This window comes from Alexandromys fortis, unplaced genomic scaffold (assembly GCF_014885135.2).
Source record: "Alexandromys fortis isolate MF-2015 unplaced genomic scaffold, M_Fortis_MF-2015_v1.1 scaffold_221, whole genome shotgun sequence".
NCBI classification, from domain to species: domain Eukaryota; kingdom Metazoa; phylum Chordata; class Mammalia; order Rodentia; family Cricetidae; genus Alexandromys; species Alexandromys fortis.
In genome coordinates, this window is record NW_026068096.1 from 666,706 (window position 1) to 684,298 (window position 17,593).

Genomic DNA, 17,593 nt, shown 5'->3' on the forward strand with positions numbered 1-17,593 from the left:
GGTCTCCCATTCCTAGCAATTGGGGGCTCTGCAGCTGAGCTGGGCAGGACCACAGCAGTGTTGGTGGAAGACAGAACCTGCTTCAGGACTTTTGTGGATCCCAAGTTCCAGCACTTCTATAGTGCTGGCTCTGGGTCCAAGTCCATGTCAGCACGTGTGACATTTGCATGTGGGAGGCGTGCTCAGCCGCAGCTGTGGGAACTGGAAGAGGCCTCTCCACTTTTCTCACAGCCCACTGGGGCTGAGTTTGACTCTGCTTGGTGGGTGGGCAGAGGTGACAGGGTCGCCAAGACTGGCTGGGGTCTCTGCCCGAGTACAACAGGGCACTTTCTGTGCACGATGCTCCATCAGCTCGGCACAGGGCATAGAAGGCACCCCGGCTCCCATACCCTTTCTGGGAAGGAGGCCCCACCTTCTTCCACCCCATGAGCGAGCGAGCGAATGCAGAGAGCGAGCAATGGGCCAGGAGCACAGGGGCAGCTTTCTCTCTCCATTTGTTTGGTTTTCACACGCAGGAAGCAGGTCCCCTGCACAACACACAGCTTCACTGTCCCCAGAGGCGGCCACTGTGCTGACAGGGACAAGGGCACAGAGGCTGCTGGGCAATGGCGGTCACACTGCGGTGCGCGTGGGTGTGCTAGGCTGCTTCAGCCGCAGGGTTCGGCACAGCCAGCCCGCGAAGTCCACCTCCTCCCCCTCCGAGCGCTTGATGAAGGCATGGTTCTGAAAGAGACAAGGCGCCAGTCAGGGCCTGGACCCCAGCCCTGTTCAGGTGGGTGTCCCTGGCCTGTACAGTGGCTCATCTCCAAGGCTGGCTGAGGGTGTGCTGGGACAGGATGGCCACGCCCTTCACGCGGTAGTTTGGGTGAGATAGGACACAGAAGTGCACAGCCTGGTCACAGGGGGCAAGGCCACCCTACTGCGCTCTCTCTCGCGCTCTCTCTCCTCTCTCTCTCTCTCTCTCTCTCTCTCTCTCTCGACAGAGTCAAACATGGTCCACGTTAACCTTACGCGTCTATGTAGTCAAAGAGGACCTTCAAATTCTGATCCTCGAGCCTAAACTCCCTGAGTGCCAGAAAGGTGTGTGCATGAGCTGAGTTCCCTAGGCTGGCATGGCAGGCATGCGCCACCACACCCAGCTATGAGGCCTGCGTCCATCTCTGGAGTGGGCAGGGGTGCACACCCATAACCAGCACCTCAGGAGCCTAAGAAAGACAGATGGAGCTTAACTCAGATTAGGCCTGTCCGGTGGGGGTGCTGAGGTCTGCCCTAAGTCCCACCCTGGGGGAGGGGCCTTCCAGGGCATACGCCTAGAGAGCCTTTCACGTCCAGACAACGTCAGCCTCAGGGCCATCAGACCCCAGGCTTCGGGCACCTCCACTCACCATCAGCATCTTCAGATCCGCCCGCTCCGCTGGGTTCTTAATGAGGCTAGCACGGGGATAAGATACGAAAGTCACTCAGCAGCTACGCTTAGGCGTTCTAAGGGGTGGGTGTGGGTGGGTGGGGGTCTGCCCACCAGTAGCCCCTGATTTTCATTTTTCTTTTTCAAGACAGTTCTCGGTTCTCTGTGTAACAACCTAGCTGTCCTGGAACTAGCTCTTGTAGACCAGGCTGTCCTCAAACTCCCAGAGATCCACCTGCTTCTGCCTCGAGTGCTGGGATTAAAGGCGTGCGCCACCACCGCCCGGCTATAGCTAAGTTTCTAATGAACTAGCAAAGGCAAAGGGCTGGCGACTCTACTGCCCAGCACACAAGCAGCTGGCCACTGTGCTTGGGAAATACCTCACCACAACTGATCATACTTTAACGGTTGGGGATCAAACGGCTCGGCTGACCCCCCCAGATGTCCACTGGGTGGGAGCTGTGTCTATGCCCCCAGGTGTGGGGACATGTGCCCCTGACAGCACAGTAGACTGTGGCTGCCTCACCACCCCTGGGCCCACCTCACCATTTGTTCACAAACTCCTGGAAGTCCGAGCTGAACACACCGCTGGGCAGTTTGGGAGGCGGCTGTGGAGGAAGGGAAGGGTCACTGGGGTCTGCAGGGATGCTGGCCACTCGCTCACTGTGCTGGGTTCCTGTAGTTCAGCTTCTCAACACTATCAAGTAGGCAGGTAGGGACACCCTGTGCAAAGGCTGAGTCCTTCCTGTGAAGGGTGGCTCCAGGACTTCCTGGGAGAAGTGCTGGCTGAACTGGAGTCAAAGCCAGGAACAGTGGCCATCCTGTCACAAGCCACATCCCCACCCAGGCTCAGCCACAGCAGGCGAGCAGGGTCCAAAGCTCATGTCTGCCAGTGTTCCTAGACCTTGTCCTTTCTGGAGACCTGCTTGGAGTTTTTGTTCCATTATCCGCTTTTTATGCTTCTGAGTTAGGGTCTCGTATTGTAGCCAAGATTTACCTGGAAGTCACTATGTGACTAAACTCAATGCCCCTGCCTCAGTCTGGTTAGAAGCTAGCCTGCCTTAGGAGCTCTCTGAGCCCAAATATGAGGGAGGGCAGCAACTTCCCAGAGGAGGAGGCGGGAACACGGAGGAGCTAACCCAGCCCCTCACCCTCACTGGGGGATTCTAGGCAAGAGCTCTTCCATGGCCTCCACCCTCCACCCTCTTTCTATGGAGGTGGCCACAGCAGGACGACAGTCCCCTCCCATCCACAGCAAAGTGCCCAAAGCCCAGGGGCACAGACCTCGTTCACAATGTAGTCCAGCAGTTCAAAGATGGCCATGGCAGGTCGGCTGTCCATCCCATGACCTACTTGGCAGGACAAAGAACAGATAACTGGGGGTGGGAGACAAAACTTAAAAGGGTGGCCCTGTCTGGCCTCACCCCTGCACTTGTACAGGCTGGGGATGCTTCCAGTCCGTCAGTCGCAGCCCCAGCTTCTGGAGGTCTGGCAGGTGGGGGAGGGTCTGGTGACCAAGCAAGGACACTGATGTGACCTTGCAGAGCAGCTGCTGAGAACCTGGAACAGGAGGCTGGCGGGTGGTGACCCTTGCCCAAGGCCCTGGTGGACAGCAGCTGAACTGGGTTGTTTGCCCATCCTGCCATAGGGTGCTACTTTGGGACTTAGGCAGGGAAGGTGCTGGCCAGGGAGCTGGCCTGTTGTCACCACCCCAGCTCACCAGGGGATTGGGACCCCTGGTACCATCAAGAAGGGGTTAGCTGAGGAGCATGGCCTGCAATTCAGGGTCAGGGTAAACAGCCAGCAAGAGCACAGGGTGGGGAGGGGCACATTAAGGGCACGAGAATCACACACCGCCCACCCAGCAGGTCCAGCCATATGTGGGGACCTCCCCAACACTGTGCTTAGTAACACCATGGCACAAAGAAGGTCCAGAGGTGACAGCACACATAAGAGTGTGACCTCCTTTAGGAGCGGTCGCATGTTCTCATCACAGGGCAGCAGGGCCTTCAGGAAGACAGGCTCAGTGCCTGTCCTATTTCAGCAGTCACAAAGACACGCACACCCGACAAGTTGCTTATTCCAGCACCCAGTGCTCTGCAGAGACTCTATCCCCACACCAGGACTCTGTCCCTGACCCTCAGTGGCCAAGGTGGCCACTCGAAGGGCTGGACTGAATCCCCAGGACTCCTGGCAACTGGTCTGCCCTTCCTGTGCCAGCGGAGGCCCCAGCACCGGGATGGCACTGGGTTGAGGGGCAGGCTGTAGGCAATGTCGGGCTCCTTTTGCACCCCAGCCCCCATTTACACAGTTTCATGAGGAAATGCTGGGAAACCTAGCAGCTGGCCAAGGCTTGACCCAGAGTGGAGTTCCGGGCATTTCAGCTGGCAACAACAGGTGTGGCTGCCCTGGGCAGCTGACGAGGCGCTTGCTGCCTGCAGCTCTGTCCCCAGGAAGCCCAGGAGTCTGAGGACTGCGACTACAGCCTGCCCTGGCCAAGGGACAGGAGAGCAGCAGCTGGTCCCCTACCCGTCCCTCCCCAGCTAGCTGCCCTGTCCCATACCGCTGATGGGGCGTCCGGGTGGCCTGGGCCGCGGTGAGACACTATGGGGCTCTCCATCTGCGCCATCGACCACAGGCCGGCCAAAGCTGGCCTCTAATTCCTTGGCATCGGGTGGGGGAATGGGGTACCTTCCGATGGCCAGCTCCACCAGCGACAGTCCCATGCTCCAGATGTCTGACTGCACAGAGTAATGCGTGCCCTGCAGCCGCTCTGGCTGTCGGAGGAGACAGGGACAGAGCTGGGGTTGGCATAACCAGACAGGGGCCATGCACACAACCACATATGGACCCCGGTGAGGATGTGCAGGGGTGCCAGGACACTCACAGACATGTAGGAGCGCGTCCCCACAAATGAGTTGGCCATGGAGTCAATCAGCTGGCCGCTCACCCCGAAGTCGCACAACTTGATCTCGCCTCGAGAGTTCACCAGAATGTTGGAGGGCTTCACGTCTAGATAAGAGTACCGGGGTGAGGCTGTGCCCGGGCTTGCCCACACAAGCCTAGACCCACTCACCTCTGTGCCCGGGCCCTGCCCACACAAGCCTAGACCCACTCACCTCTGTGCCCAGGCCCTGCCCACACAAGGCTGGACCCACTCACCTCTGTGCATGATCTGGTGCTTCTCGCGCAGGTATGCCAGGCCCCGGAGCACCTGCCAGACAGCATGGTGACCCACCAGTTGGGTCAGACCTGGGTAGCTTCTGTGCCAATGGCACCAGCTCTGGGCTGTGATGAACCTCCCCAACCATGGCAAGTGGGTGACACGTTAAGGCCCCAAGCCCCTCATTAGCCATCCTTGGCAAGCACATGGTCACTGTCTGTATTTGAAAGTCCAGGGTGGAGGGTAGCCTCAAACTCACTGCAATCCTCCTGCCTTGGCCCTTCAACTGTTGAGATGACAGGTGTGTGGTACCAGGCCTGGAATTTTTTCTGTAACCCTAGCTGACCTGGAACTCGCTACATAGATCAGGCTGCCCCTGGCTTCTGAACGCTAGGTGGGTGCATGCTACCACACTCAGCTCGGTGTAGTCATGGAGAAGAGAGCAGAGGACCCCAAGTGGATTAGGACATGACCTGCTTAGTCTCCCAGGGAGAGGCTGCTGTCAGAGCAACAGCAGCTGGAGAACTCACCGCAATGCTGACCTTCCCCAAGATGTCCTCAGGGATCCGCTTGGCCTCCTTCAGAACCTGATCCAGCGAGCCACCATCCTGCACGCAGAGACAGCAGCTGAGGAACCGGCCTTGTCAAGAAACCCAACCACCAGCAGCCTGCACTTTCCACAGGCGCTCAAGCAGGCATATGATATGGGAGGCTGCAGAACCCTGAACCTCTGTCGAGAGTCAGCTCCTCGCACCAGGACAACGAGGGAAAGTGGTGGGCAGGATGGGACAGGCCTGGCTCACAGTCATCTGCCCTGGCTGGTTCTCAGACCCAGGACATGGCCCTGACTCTACTCAACAGATGAGGAAATCCTGCCCTGACTCTGGGCAGTCACTGCCAGGTTGTCATACCTACGTGCATTTCCAAATTGACACAGGAAAACAGGATGTCAGAAAATGAGTTAAAACGGGCCCCTTCCTGTGCTCCCGAGCCCCGTGTGTATTCCCCTGCCCCCTGCCTCCCCAGTGCTCAGTGGGACACACAAGGCAGATGCAGAAGACCTGGCCATCTCTGAAGCTGCTGAACGACCAGTAGACTATCACCAGGTGGACCTGTACGACTGGGTATTGGGTCACTGTAACCCTACGCTCTGTCGCTATGAACTGGGAGATTGGAGGTGACGCTGGCTGGACACCGGAAAGAACAGGCCGCTGCCTACTGAGGGCAGCAAGGGCCAAGGCTTCTGTTAGCCCACCCTGGGCCCTGCAAGGTGTTGTTGAGGCCTGACTGACCTGTCCCTGACTCGACACCTGAGCTCGACACCTGAGTTACACACATCCCCAGGCATGGCTCAAAGTCCCTGGGAGTGAGTTCAGATGATCACAGCCTGATCATAGTGTCCCAGAGCAAGACAGGGAACTGCAGATGCCGCCTGCTGATCCCTGCACGTGCCCAGTGCTCTAGAGACTGCCACCATCAGAGTGTTGCAGAATATCTACTAACGAAGCCAGCACGTGTTACATGTGTCTATGCTGCATTTGTTTAATTATGGAAAGACATGCTGCTGTTTCACCTTGCCTGCCTAAGGCACCTGACTGATCTAATAAAAAGCTGAATGGCCAATAGTGAGAGAGAAGTATGGTAGGGACTTTCAGGCAAAGAGACTGAATAGGAGGAGGAATTTAGGTTTGGGGGAAGGGGAGACCACCAGGGGCCACTCAGCCAGCCACAGAGTAGTACATACAGAAAGGAAGAAAGGTAAAAAGCCCCACTGCAAATCGTAGATAAAAGAAACAGGTTAAATTGAGTTAAAAGAATTAGTGGGACAAGCCTAAGCTAAGGCTGAGCATTCATAACTGGTAAGTCTCTGTGTCTTTATTTAGGAGCTGACGGACTGCCCAAGGAAAATGCCAACTACATCAGAGAGAATCACATTTTCCTTCGAGGGACTCAAACACAGATAAGTCAGGCTGAGGGCTGAGTCCTGGAACCTTAGCTTTCCCTGACATGGTGTTCCTTCAGTGCCTTCCAACCCTCTGCAGCTGCCAAGCAACCGCAAGGACAGTTTCAACTCTCCAGCGGGCTTCGAGCAGGCGTGCAGCACTAATGACACGCACAGCTTCTTGTCCACAGTAACAGCTGGGTCTGCAGGGGGGGGAGGGGCAGGCCCTCTGAGAAGTGGCCCTCGTAGGAAGTGGTCTTGGATGGGCACAGCAGGACCCAGCTTCTCCCTTCCCTTCTCCTTGGTATCTAATTGTGGGGCGAGCAGCTCTGCCCACAGGAGCCTTCTCTCAAACTGGGGCTGGACAAGCTCTCTGTGTACACAAGCTGCAGGTGGAGACCAGAGGTCCTGTCAGCCCAGGGCCAGGCCTCAGTACATGGACACAGCTAGGACCGGGTGTTGTGCCCTTCCCAAGGTCTTGTGAATATGAGCCACCACAACATGGGAGTTACAGAGCTGCATCAGAGGCCACAGCTCCATGTTCCTGTGAGTGACAGGTTCTCAGGGTACATGCGTGCACACCCCTAATAAAAGTGAGGACAGCCTACCCCATGGGCCACAGCAGCCACCAATCCTTGCAAGGGAATCTCAGAGGTCTGGTGCCTGGCTCAGCAGGGACTGGGTAGGATTCTCACTGCGCCCAACCCTCCATCCTGCCCAAGCCTGAAGACCCAGACTGTAACAGTCTAGAGAGCTGAGGGCCACTTACCTAAGTGTGTTTTCACCAGCCCAGAGAGTACAAACACCTACTGGAGCAGGAACCCACTTCCCACGGGCTTAGTGTGGGGACCACACCCTAGAGACTGCCCGGGATCCCAAGACCATGAATGATACAGCACCCACACTGCCTGGTAGGTGGGGACAGAGCCTCACCATGTGCTCCATGCAGATGCTGATCTCGCCGTCACTGTAGAAGGCCCCGTAGAAGCCCACAATGTAGGGTGAGTTGCACTCGTGCAGCACCTGCAGCTCCCGGATGATCTGGTTGCGGACAGCTGGCTTGATCTCCAGGTGGATCAGCTGCAAGGAGGAAGGGCAGCTACTCAGAGGAGGGAGGGGTGTTCTGGCCACCCAGCCCCCACAGACCCAATCCTGGGCATGTGCCTGTGAGAGGGAGGACATCGCCTACATGGGCTCTCAGTGAGTGGGTAAGACTAGGTCCCCAGATGGATGACGGGCACACAGCACGCTTGTCCACACACTGGAACATTATTCACCACGGGTAGGGAGCAGCTGACACTCAATGTGGAGGGTCCTCCACATGAAATGTCTAAAATAGGTGTCTTTCAGTAAAATTGGCTTAGAATGAAGATTTAAAAAAGGGAAAGTAGGGCTGGAGAGATGGCTCAGTGGTTAAGAGCACTGGCTGCTCTTCCAGAGGACCTGAGTTCAATTCCCAGCAACCACATGGTGGCTCACAACCATCAGTAATGAGACCTGGTGCCCCCTTCTGGCCCACAGGCCTATAAATAAATAAATAAATAAATAAATAAATCTTTAAAGGGGGGGGGGGAGTAGAGCTAGGCGGTCATGATGCGCATGCCTTTAATCCCAGCACTTGGGAGGCAGAGGCAGGAGGATCATTATGAGTTTGAGGCCAGCCTGGGCTACAGCGTGAGTTCCAGGAACAGACAGGATTGTTACACAGAGAAACCCGGTCTCAGGAAAACCAAAAACCAACAAATCAAACAAACAAAACCAAAAAAAACAAAAGGGGGGAAGTCACTATTGTATTCTTATGGGGGAAAATGTACCATGCTCATGTGAATCACGTGTGACCCAAGCTACCCCATGCACCAGGCATCCTATCTTCCTACAGGCCCGCCATTTCCAGAGCAAAGCTCTGCTCAGAGGCCAGGTCCACTCACCCTCCCACCCTCTCAGGAGTCCAGAGCGATGTGAGAGCAGCCAGAGTGCACAGGCCTGGACCCTGGCGCCCAGGGCAAGCAGCCATGGCCAGGCACATCAGCCGAAGACTCTAAATCTGCCAGGGGAGGCCAGGTGTCACCACCAGAAGCTGGTGTGGCTAATCAGAAAACACACATGGAGCCTGTAGGGTTCACAGGGCACCCCAGGGCCCATGGGGCAGCATCAGGAAAAACGAGGCACTCCCCTGCTCCACAGAAGGCCACGGGCACGTGGGTGGCCCAGAGACAAAGGAAGTCTCTGCATGGGCAAGGCAGGGGTCAGAGGTTGGGGAGAGATGGGCTGAGGTGGAAATGCCAGCTGTGGACAAGCACAGAAACCGCAATCAGGTGTCACTAGCATGGCTAGTGAGCAGAAGGGTGGTGGGGCAAACTGGGGAGGTCTTTTCGCAGGGGACAAAGAGACACCTAGGGATGAGAGGGGTGGTGGCGGCGCACACCTTTAATCCCAGCACGCACTCGGGAGGCAGAGGCAGGCGGATCTCTGTGAGTTCAAGACCAGCCTGGTCTACAAGAGCTAGTTCCAGGACAGGCTCCAAAACCACAGAGAAACCATGTCTCGAAAAACCAAAAAAAAAAAAAAAACAGAGACGGCTCAGTGGTTAAGAGTACTTCCTGCTCTTGCATGGGTCCTGAGGTGCTTCTGGCACACATGCAGCCACTCACAGCCACATAGAACTCTACTTGCAGAGGACTGCAGAGGAGCCAGTGCCCTCTTCTCACCTCTGGGCACCCACAGACACATTTTTCTATGTTTATTATCTTTTGAAAAATTAAAACCATGCCGTCCCTTCAATTCCAGCACTCGGGAGGCTGAGGCAGGTGGATCTCTGAGTTTGAGGCCAGCCTGGTCTACAGAGGAAGTTTTAAAATAACCAACCACAGCTACATAGCAAGATACTGTTTCAAAAGGACAAAACAAAACAAAAAAGATCTTTCCTCAAAGCCACACCACTACAGAAGCAGGCACAACACGTGGAAACAGTGTTCTACACACAAAGGACGAGCAGCCCTCATGAGAACCACAAACATTTCAGAACCCCAAATGCTCAAGCAGTCCTAGAAGAGTAGCCCAGGCTGGCTCTGCTTCCCACGCTTCACCGACTTGGCTCACCCCACAACCATGGTAAGCTCAAGCTGTCTGCCTCAGTCCCAGGAACTCCAGTGTTTGGGCATGGGCTTGTGTGGTGGGCCTGCATCTCCTGGTGCTCACATGACCAGGACCTGTGGGGGTCCAGGTCTGCTCTGAGAATCTCGGGAGAGCTAGAAGTGAATGCAGAGCAGAGACCCAGGGTGCAGCAGATCTTCTGAGTCGGGCACAGCCACAGATGAGGGAGGCTGTCAGTTGTCAGGTGCCTGTGTGACATCAGAGGTGCACTGAGAGGAGCAAGGGCGGCACAGTGAGTTCCCACAGGAACACCAGCCCTGAAGAGAAGCAAGTGCAGGTGTTACCACCGTCTCGTCCACTGATGTCCAGCTCCCAATGGCAGCCGCTGCCAAGTAGGTGAGCCAGGACTGGGGCTGCTTCCCGGCACTAAGGGGTTGCTCAGCAACAACAGTGATGACTAGGAGGTAAGGATGCCATCTTGTTGTGCAGCTTGAAAACAGTCCTGGGACCTCAGATCACTGCTGCCCCAGAAGCTTCCCAGGGGACCTGGATCTGTGTGGAAACACCTGAACTGCCTCTGATACGAGCCTGACTGTGGGTCTCTGTATGTCCCCTGCTGGCAGTGGGGACAGCCCTTAAGTAGGGCCATCCTCCTCCACTAGGGAGATGAGATGAAAGGGTTGGACATCACTTCCTGTGATTAGAAGCAGAGTCAGCAAGATGGACGGAGCCTACAGTGCAATAGATTCAGGAGGCCTCCACCTTTGACAAATGTCTTGACAGCCAGTGCAGAGCTTGGACCATGGAATATGGATGTTTCCAAGAGCATGGAATCCTAATGTAGTCCCAGGCTCCCTCTCATCGTGCCATAGGCCTGACAACAGCTTCTGGTAATCACACACCAGCTCTGCACATCTGCCCTTGTCAGGGAGCAGCTGGCACTGAGATGTGGCCTCTGCGTTACACAAGCTTTGGGCAGAAAAGTCACTTGTCATGAAGAAGCCGCTTCCAACCCAGGTGTGTTACAGCGCCACTTGAGTTTCACTGACCCTGCCTGGCCCAAGTCACAAGGGGACTGGGATTGTAGGTCAAGGATGTCACTGGAGGTGGGACTAGTCACAGAAAGCCAAAGTGGAGAGTGCAGACAAGTTGGGTCTTCTGTATGGTCCATCACGGCAGATAATCACACGTGGCAGAGAAGGGTATGTTGGCCAAGGGGTAGTGTGGACAACTCTCAAAGTGGCTCCAGATAGAGGTGACCTGCATCCAGCTATCAGGGAGCTCCTGGGTCCCCACAAGGACTTGGGCCACCTCTTCAGGGTCCCCTGCTGCCCTCTGAGTGCCACAGCGGTTCTCTGTGTGAAGCAGGAGGAGGTTCCAGAGTGCAGCAGTGCATACTGGTCAAGAGACCCCGGGCAGGGAAGATGCGATTTCCCCAGCAACTCACCACTGGCTGTATCCTCCCCAATACTCCACACCCTCAGCTCTAGAGTGTGGAAGGGGCGGGCAATCTCACCTTTCCACACCTCATGGGCCTCCCTCCCGGCAGGCAGGCCAGTTCCTCTTCAGCTGGCTGGAATCCTGCAGCCGAAGCCCTGGGGCCCAGCATGCTCCTGAACCAGCCTCCTTGTGCTGGAATGGTGCTCTGTGAGGCAGAGGCTGTGTGCTTTCAAAACAAAGAGAAGCAGGCTACCAAAAGGTGACAGGGTGGGCCTCATCCAATCAACAGGAGGTGGGAAGCAGGGACACCACTCCAAAGTGGCCTTCAGGGTTCCTCTGAGGCTGCAACATGGAGGCCGACCCTGCGTCACAGGCACTTGCTCATTCTCCGCAGTCAGAGTCTGTCTGGTGTCTGGAGGCCTGGGTTAACCCTCCTGCTCCAGAGGCCCCAGCGCTCCTGCTGTGTGCATGTGCAGGCCCCAGCACTGCTCCTCTGCAGACCAGAGTGCTGGACTGGCTTAGTCTCATGCAGGAAAAGTCTTATGCAGCCGGGTTGGCCCAGCACGCCACACGCAGATGAGGAGGACATTGCTTGTTGCTGTTTCATGTGCACTGGTGCCCAACTGCATGTGTGGCACTGTGCAGGTGTCAGATCCCTGCAACCACGGCCACGAGCCACCATATGGGTGCTGGGAACTGAACCCAGGTCCAGTTGTCCCACTGGGCCAGGGCTACCACATACGAACTCCACATGAGGCCGTTTTCTAGCCAACGGTCAGTAGTTCACAGTCCAGTCCTGGCGATGGTTTGTCTTGGAAGAGCCTGGGTGGCGTGGGAAGTCCTGCTACAACACCTGGGGTCTGGAGCGTGCTAGGCCAGCACTCCCCAATACTCCACACCCTCAGCTCTAGAGTGTGGAAGGGGTGGGCCATCTATGAGTTCCAGGTCAACACAGCAAGTTCTAAGACAGCCAGGGATACACAGTGAGACCCTGCCTTACCATCACAAGACTGATTGAGAAGCTGAAGAATGCATGAGCGCCCACCCTGAGCTCCTCACCTTTCTGGCCATGATGAGGCCTGATGGCCTGTGCTGGGCCTTAGTGACCACGCCGCCATTGCCAGCACCCAGCTCTGAGATCCTCTCAAAGTCGTCGTCCTTAAGTTCGCCAACCTTGGCCTTCTGGGTCAGGAAGGCCTCCAGCCGCTTCCTCTGCTGCTCATCCAGGTCCAGCTCTTCCAGCTTCTTCTGCAGGTCCACCAGGTTTGCCCTGCAGAGCCCCAGGAGTAGAGGATAAGCCAAGTACCCAAAACCCATGCTTGCACTCCATGTAGGAAAGGGACACAGACAGGTTACCAAACATGGAGGCTGAATCCCCATGTATGGAGGCATCGTGATAAGCTGCTCCAGAGAACCCACGACACCTCCAGACCACATCAGGTCTTTGCTGAGGGAATCTCAAGTAGCTTTGCAGCCAAGAACCAGGCTAAGGCAGGAGACTAAGGTGGCAGCCTGTGATTTAATTTTGTGTGTGATTATGCTATCAAAACCTGGGGCCTCCCACACTAGGCATGACCTCTGCCAGCCCCTCTGGGGGATTCTAGGCAGGGACTCTTTTAGGATGGGTCTAAAAGTTACCCAGACTGCCTCTGAACTTGCCTGAAGTTGGCTTGAACTAGCGATCTGCCTGCCTCAGCCTCACGGGCTACGCTTTTACAGTTGAGAGAACTTCGTTTCCACGACCTGTCTCCACCCATGGGGAAGTGGTACCCTCAAACAAGCTACCACCCCACCCTTTTCTCTCACACACAGTGAGCATCCTAGGATGGTGATATACTGGTCAGCCTCACAGGACCTCAGGCTGCACCCAGCCCTGGGAATCCTCAGCACCACCAGGACGTCACTGCGGGCTCGGGTCTCAAGGCTCTCCCCCCACCTCACGTCCTTACTATGACTTCAGGACTGGAAAGCTCCACACCCTTTCTCAGAACTCCAGCACCCCAGGCCATCCAAGACCCTCTACCCTACTTCTCAGGTAACGCCACGGTCCCCACTCTGCGTACTGTGGGGAGGCCTTCCGTCACACCAATATTCCCACAGAGGGGGGCCTCACCTCAGCTCTCCTTACAGAGGATCCCCTGGTCTGGTACCCTGTCCTAGGACACACCCCTCTCACCTCAGGAAGCCCAGCCTTCCCCTTCTCCCCCAGGAAACCCTTATACCCAACCTTCTTTGATGACCCCACCACAGTGAGTCAGTTACCCCTGCCTACCTCTCAGGACACCGCCCACTTCCCACTAGGTCACCATGGCCCCTGCAAGCCAGGACCTCCTGCCTCCTGGGACTTCAGCCAGACACTGCAGGCTCCACTCTCTTCATGTGACTGAGCTAGCCAGCCCTTTCCTCTGTCACACCCCACACGCACCTGGAAACCCTCGCTCTCCCGGACCCTCCAGGTGTCACATCCCTTCCCCCTTCTTGGGTCTCCAACTGCCCCGCCTCCTCTTATGCTCCTCTCCATCCCCCTTTCGTGGCCCCAACACGCATGCAGGCCTTTCTCTCATGCTCACCCGCCCCTCAGTTTCCCAGCAGAGGTGTATGCGAAGAGCCACTCTGTCAGACACTGCCCCTTGTCCCCATCTCCAGACCCCTTGGTTACTTTGGACCCTTTCTTCTTAAGTCAGCGCTTACGGCCACGCCCACCCATCGCAGGTCACGCCCCTCTAAGCTCACAGGCCACAGGGCTCTCACCTTAGGCCCCGCCCCCACGGGGCTTTGTTCTGGTCCTCAGAGGCCACGCCCCTTTTTCCTCCGTCCACTGCACTTTCCTCTCAAACCACAGCCCCGGCCTCTGGCCCCGCCCCTTCCCTCTGAGGTCCCGCCCACTCACTCGGAGGCACCCTCGCTGGTGGGGGACGGGCCCTCCGCGATGGCGGGGTTGATGGTGAGCGCCGGTAGGACCGGCTTCCTCCGGGCCAGCATCAGGGCTCCGCGGCCGGCGGCGGCGCCTCAGCCGGGGCCCATAGGGGGCGGCGCGACGCGAGCCAGGGGCTGCGGCCTAGGCAGGCGGGCGGGCGGCGGAGGGCGGCCGAGCTCGGGGAGCCGAGGTGAGTGGACCGCCGCCGAGGCCGAGCGAAGCTGACGCTGCACCGCAGCCAGGAGGCCGAGGAGCAGGGGGCGTCCACGAGATTGCCGGCCGGGTTCTCGCGAGATCGTCCCCCGCGAGGCTCCGCCCTCAATTAAGGTGCATGCGCGCTGTGGCGCCCCTGATCTGGCAGGAGAAAGGGCGGACTCTGGGCTACGTCTGAGCACGTGCGCTCGGCCAGCTCACACGCGTGGCTGCGCATGCGTCGCAGGGGCGGGGCGGGATTAGGAGCGCTGACGGACGGGCTGCACCAGAACTGGGCTCCAGGGTGTGGGTGTAGGGAGTGCCCAGCAGGAACATTCCAGACCTCGTGTGAGCAGTGTCAATCAAGTCAGGCTCCTCTGGTTTTAGTGTTTTTCCTAGGCTACGCTTGGCTTCCCGGTCACTGTGTAGTTGAAGCTGGCTTTTCAACCTCTGATCCTCCTGCCTCATCCTCCCGAGTGTCCGGATGGTAGGCCTGAGCCATCTTGCTTGGCTCTGTGGTGCTAAGGCGTCGTGTCCGATGGGCAAGAGTGCTGCCCACTGAACCGTACTTCCTGTTTGTTTTTTATTTCAAGATAGGGTCTCAGTACCTCACATTGTCCTGGAAGTTACTGTGTTGTCTGGGCTTCGCTCCCACCTCTACCAATCCTCTGGCCTCAGCATCTAGTATGTTTCCACTGTTGTGCAACCATCCACTGAGCCCGTCGTGTGACAGAGCTCACGTGGAGGGGGGAAAAGAGAGGAGGCTGGCGGAAGCCCTTTCTGAGGGGACTTTGCTGATGACTGTCAGGACCCAGCAGGTCAGTCCAACACAATGCCTGAAGGCTAACACCCCAGACCTTCCCCTTCGCCTCACCAGAAGCTCCTGTTGGGCTAAAACATGAAAGTGAAAAGGGTCACTTTCTGTCTGATTCATTTCACAGAGACCAGAGGATAGAATAATATTCTATCGCAGTGGACGTCCTGCTGGGGCTTGTTCATTTGTCTCGGGTCATGCTCTGGTGTTTGGGAGTGAACAAATAAATGCCTCATTGAGCCCCTGCTCTTGCCTCTTCTGAGCAGCCACATGGAAATCAGGGTTGCAGGTTTGCTTCTGTTTGTTGATTTAGGTATGTGTCACACAGCCTTCTCTGAAGCTCCACCATGCCGCCTTGCAGACACACTACCTCCTAGCCACACCCCAGCTCCATGCACTTTCATGTTTTTGAGAATCAATTCAAGACTTTTTTGTTTTTCTTGGTTTTTCAAGACAGGGTTTGTCTATGTAGCCCAGGCTGTCCTGGAACTTGCTCGGTAGGCCAGGGTGGCCTTGAATTTACAGAGGTCCTCCAGTCTCTGCCTCTCGAGTGCCACCATGCCATTGTTAAACCAAAGGCTCCAGGCGTGGTGACACACAGGCCTGGGAAGATCGCAGTGAGCTCCATGCCGGATGGGAAGGGCTATGCAGTCAGGCTGTCTCTAAATAGATAAAGAAGTAAATCCAACAGAGCTCAGTCACAGATTATAGAGAAGTCACCTGTCCCCCAACCCTCAGGAGGCTGAGGAAGAAGGGGCTAGCCTGGGGTACATACTGAGACTGTTTCAGAAATCAATCAAGGGTTGGGGTCTAACCTAGACGAGCTCAGCCCATGAGACCCCACCCCAACACACTCAGTTATTGTTTTATAAATTTGTCAAGTCGTTCACAGGCCCAGGTGCTGCGGAGGAAAGTACTGCGCTCAGAGTGACGTCGCCACAGGGGCCCCTCAGGAAGTCCTCCTCCTCCACCAGCTCCACCTGGAGCAGGTCTGGGACCCGGTTCCTGTTTCCCTCTGTCTCAGGGAGCAAACTTGGGTCCTCTACCTGCTGAGCCCTCCTGCTGACTCGCAGGCTCATCTCCAGCTGCCTCCTCCCTGGTAGCCGAACACGGGTGCACTTCCAGGCAGGGATTGCAGGCTGCGCGACAGGAGCGTGTCTTCCCGCAGCTCCAGCTGAACTTCAGCTCCATGGACTCTCTTATTGACTGTAATGGACTGTAATAAATGCAGCCTCTGGAAGGTGTAATTTCGGGAACTTTTAAGGCAGTGCACAGTGCACACCCATGGAGCCATTCCGCCCCAAGCTGGATGTGTCTTGTCTCTTGGGCTGTTCCTCTTCTGCCCATGGTGGGCAGTGGTGCAATGCTCAGGGATTATCACTGCACTTGCACTAAGGAAGGACCCTGAAGGGCAGAAGTAGGAACTTAACAAGTTCAAAGGCCTCTAGGTTACAAAGACAGACACTGTCACAGCAAAGAGCGGTCAGGTGTGGTGGCCCATGCCTTAAGTCCCAGCACTTAGGAGGCAGGGGCTGACAGAGCTCCAAGAATTCAAGGCCAGCCTGCTCTACTGTAGTCAGTTGCAGACCAGCTGGGGCTACGCTGTGCCCTGTGCCCAAACAACAAAAGTATACCTGGCGGCCGGGGCGTGGTCAGGGAAGTCCCACCTAGAATCCCCAGTAAGGGGCTAGGGGCGTGGTCAGAATGGAGCCCCACCCTGGATCTTCCCAGTGAGGGGGCTGAGGGCGTGGTCAGGATGGAGCCCCACCTAGAATACCCCCAGTGAGGGCTGGGGGCGTGGTCAGGGGTGGAGCTCTAGAAAACCCTGGGCTTAATGCCTGGTACTAAATAATAACAAAAACTGAACTGCTGTTATGCCTTTGAAGATCACTGGTCCTTGCTGTGGACCTCTGCCCAGGCTCCTGTTACCGTGTTTTGTGCCTCTGACTAGTCTAAGGGAGAACGGGATGTCAGAGGTGTGTCTACCTCTATCCAGCTCAGTGGACACGGTGGATATGGGAAAGGTGTGTGCACTGGGCACTCCTGTGTGCTGTGTGCTGCCCCTCCCCCGTTTTCTAGCCCTTCAGCCCTCCACAGGTTTATGACTGAGGGCGCAGGGCGCCTCACACCTCGCTGTTGCCTGCCTCACCTCTGATCTTTCCCAGCCCGTATCTGACTTATCACCAGCCCCAATAACATCCTCCGGGCACCTTGTTCCAGACAGTCCGAGGAATAACTACGTACTGGCTTTCCTGATAGTGCTAACTCAAGGTGACCCTTGTCTTGCTGAGCAGAAGTGGAACGACTCACCTGTGTGGTGGCTGAGGTTGCTGGAAAACCGTCTTCTCCCTTATGGACACTCAAGGACCCTGCTGGGCAGTGATTAACGCCCCAGCTAAATCCATTCCTGCACATAAACAGAAGAATCAAGGTTTCACGGTTTGCTTGTGTTGTTTTACTTTGAGGCAGGATGTCTCTGTGCAGCCTGTCTTTCCTGGAACTCACAGAGCCACCTGCTCCTGCCTCCAGAGTGATGGAATTAAAGGTGTGTGCCATCACCGCCACTTTCTTACTTGTAGACATGTGGGTGAGCATGCGTACACCACAGAGTGTGGGGGGGGGGGGGG

General features: G+C 56.5%; 1 protein-coding gene and 1 long non-coding RNA gene across 4 annotated transcripts; one reads left to right on the forward strand and one right to left on the reverse strand.

Annotated features, from left to right (window-relative positions):
- Window positions 1-477: 477 nt before the first annotated feature.
- Map2k2 (mitogen-activated protein kinase kinase 2) lies at window positions 478-14,215 on the reverse strand. 3 transcript variants are annotated; one of them, XM_050123463.1, is made up of 12 exons: window positions 13,934-14,215; window positions 12,103-12,313; window positions 11,120-11,269; window positions 7,444-7,590; window positions 5,099-5,176; window positions 4,568-4,619; window positions 4,293-4,417; window positions 3,969-4,182; window positions 2,690-2,754; window positions 1,952-2,013; window positions 1,386-1,431; window positions 478-723 (listed from the first exon to the last, which is right to left on the reverse strand). In XM_050123463.1, the coding sequence occupies exons 1-12, from the start codon at window positions 14,023-14,025 to the stop codon at window positions 613-615; spliced, it is 1,353 nt and encodes a 450-aa protein (XP_049979420.1). In that variant the 5' UTR covers window positions 14,026-14,215; the 3' UTR covers window positions 478-612. The 3 variants fall into 3 exon arrangements, with proteins under 3 accessions (XP_049979420.1, XP_049979422.1, XP_049979421.1); XM_050123465.1 differs by lacking the exon at window positions 13,934-14,215 and adding an exon at window positions 13,795-13,911; XM_050123464.1 differs by lacking the exon at window positions 11,120-11,269 and having other exon boundaries at window positions 13,934-14,212.
- Window positions 14,148-17,510, forward strand: LOC126489300 (uncharacterized). Its single transcript, XR_007588901.1, has 3 exons — window positions 14,148-14,287; window positions 14,746-14,970; window positions 15,094-17,510. It is a non-coding gene; the product is annotated as an uncharacterized lncRNA (long non-coding RNA).
- The last annotated feature ends 83 nt before the right edge of the window (window positions 17,511-17,593 follow it).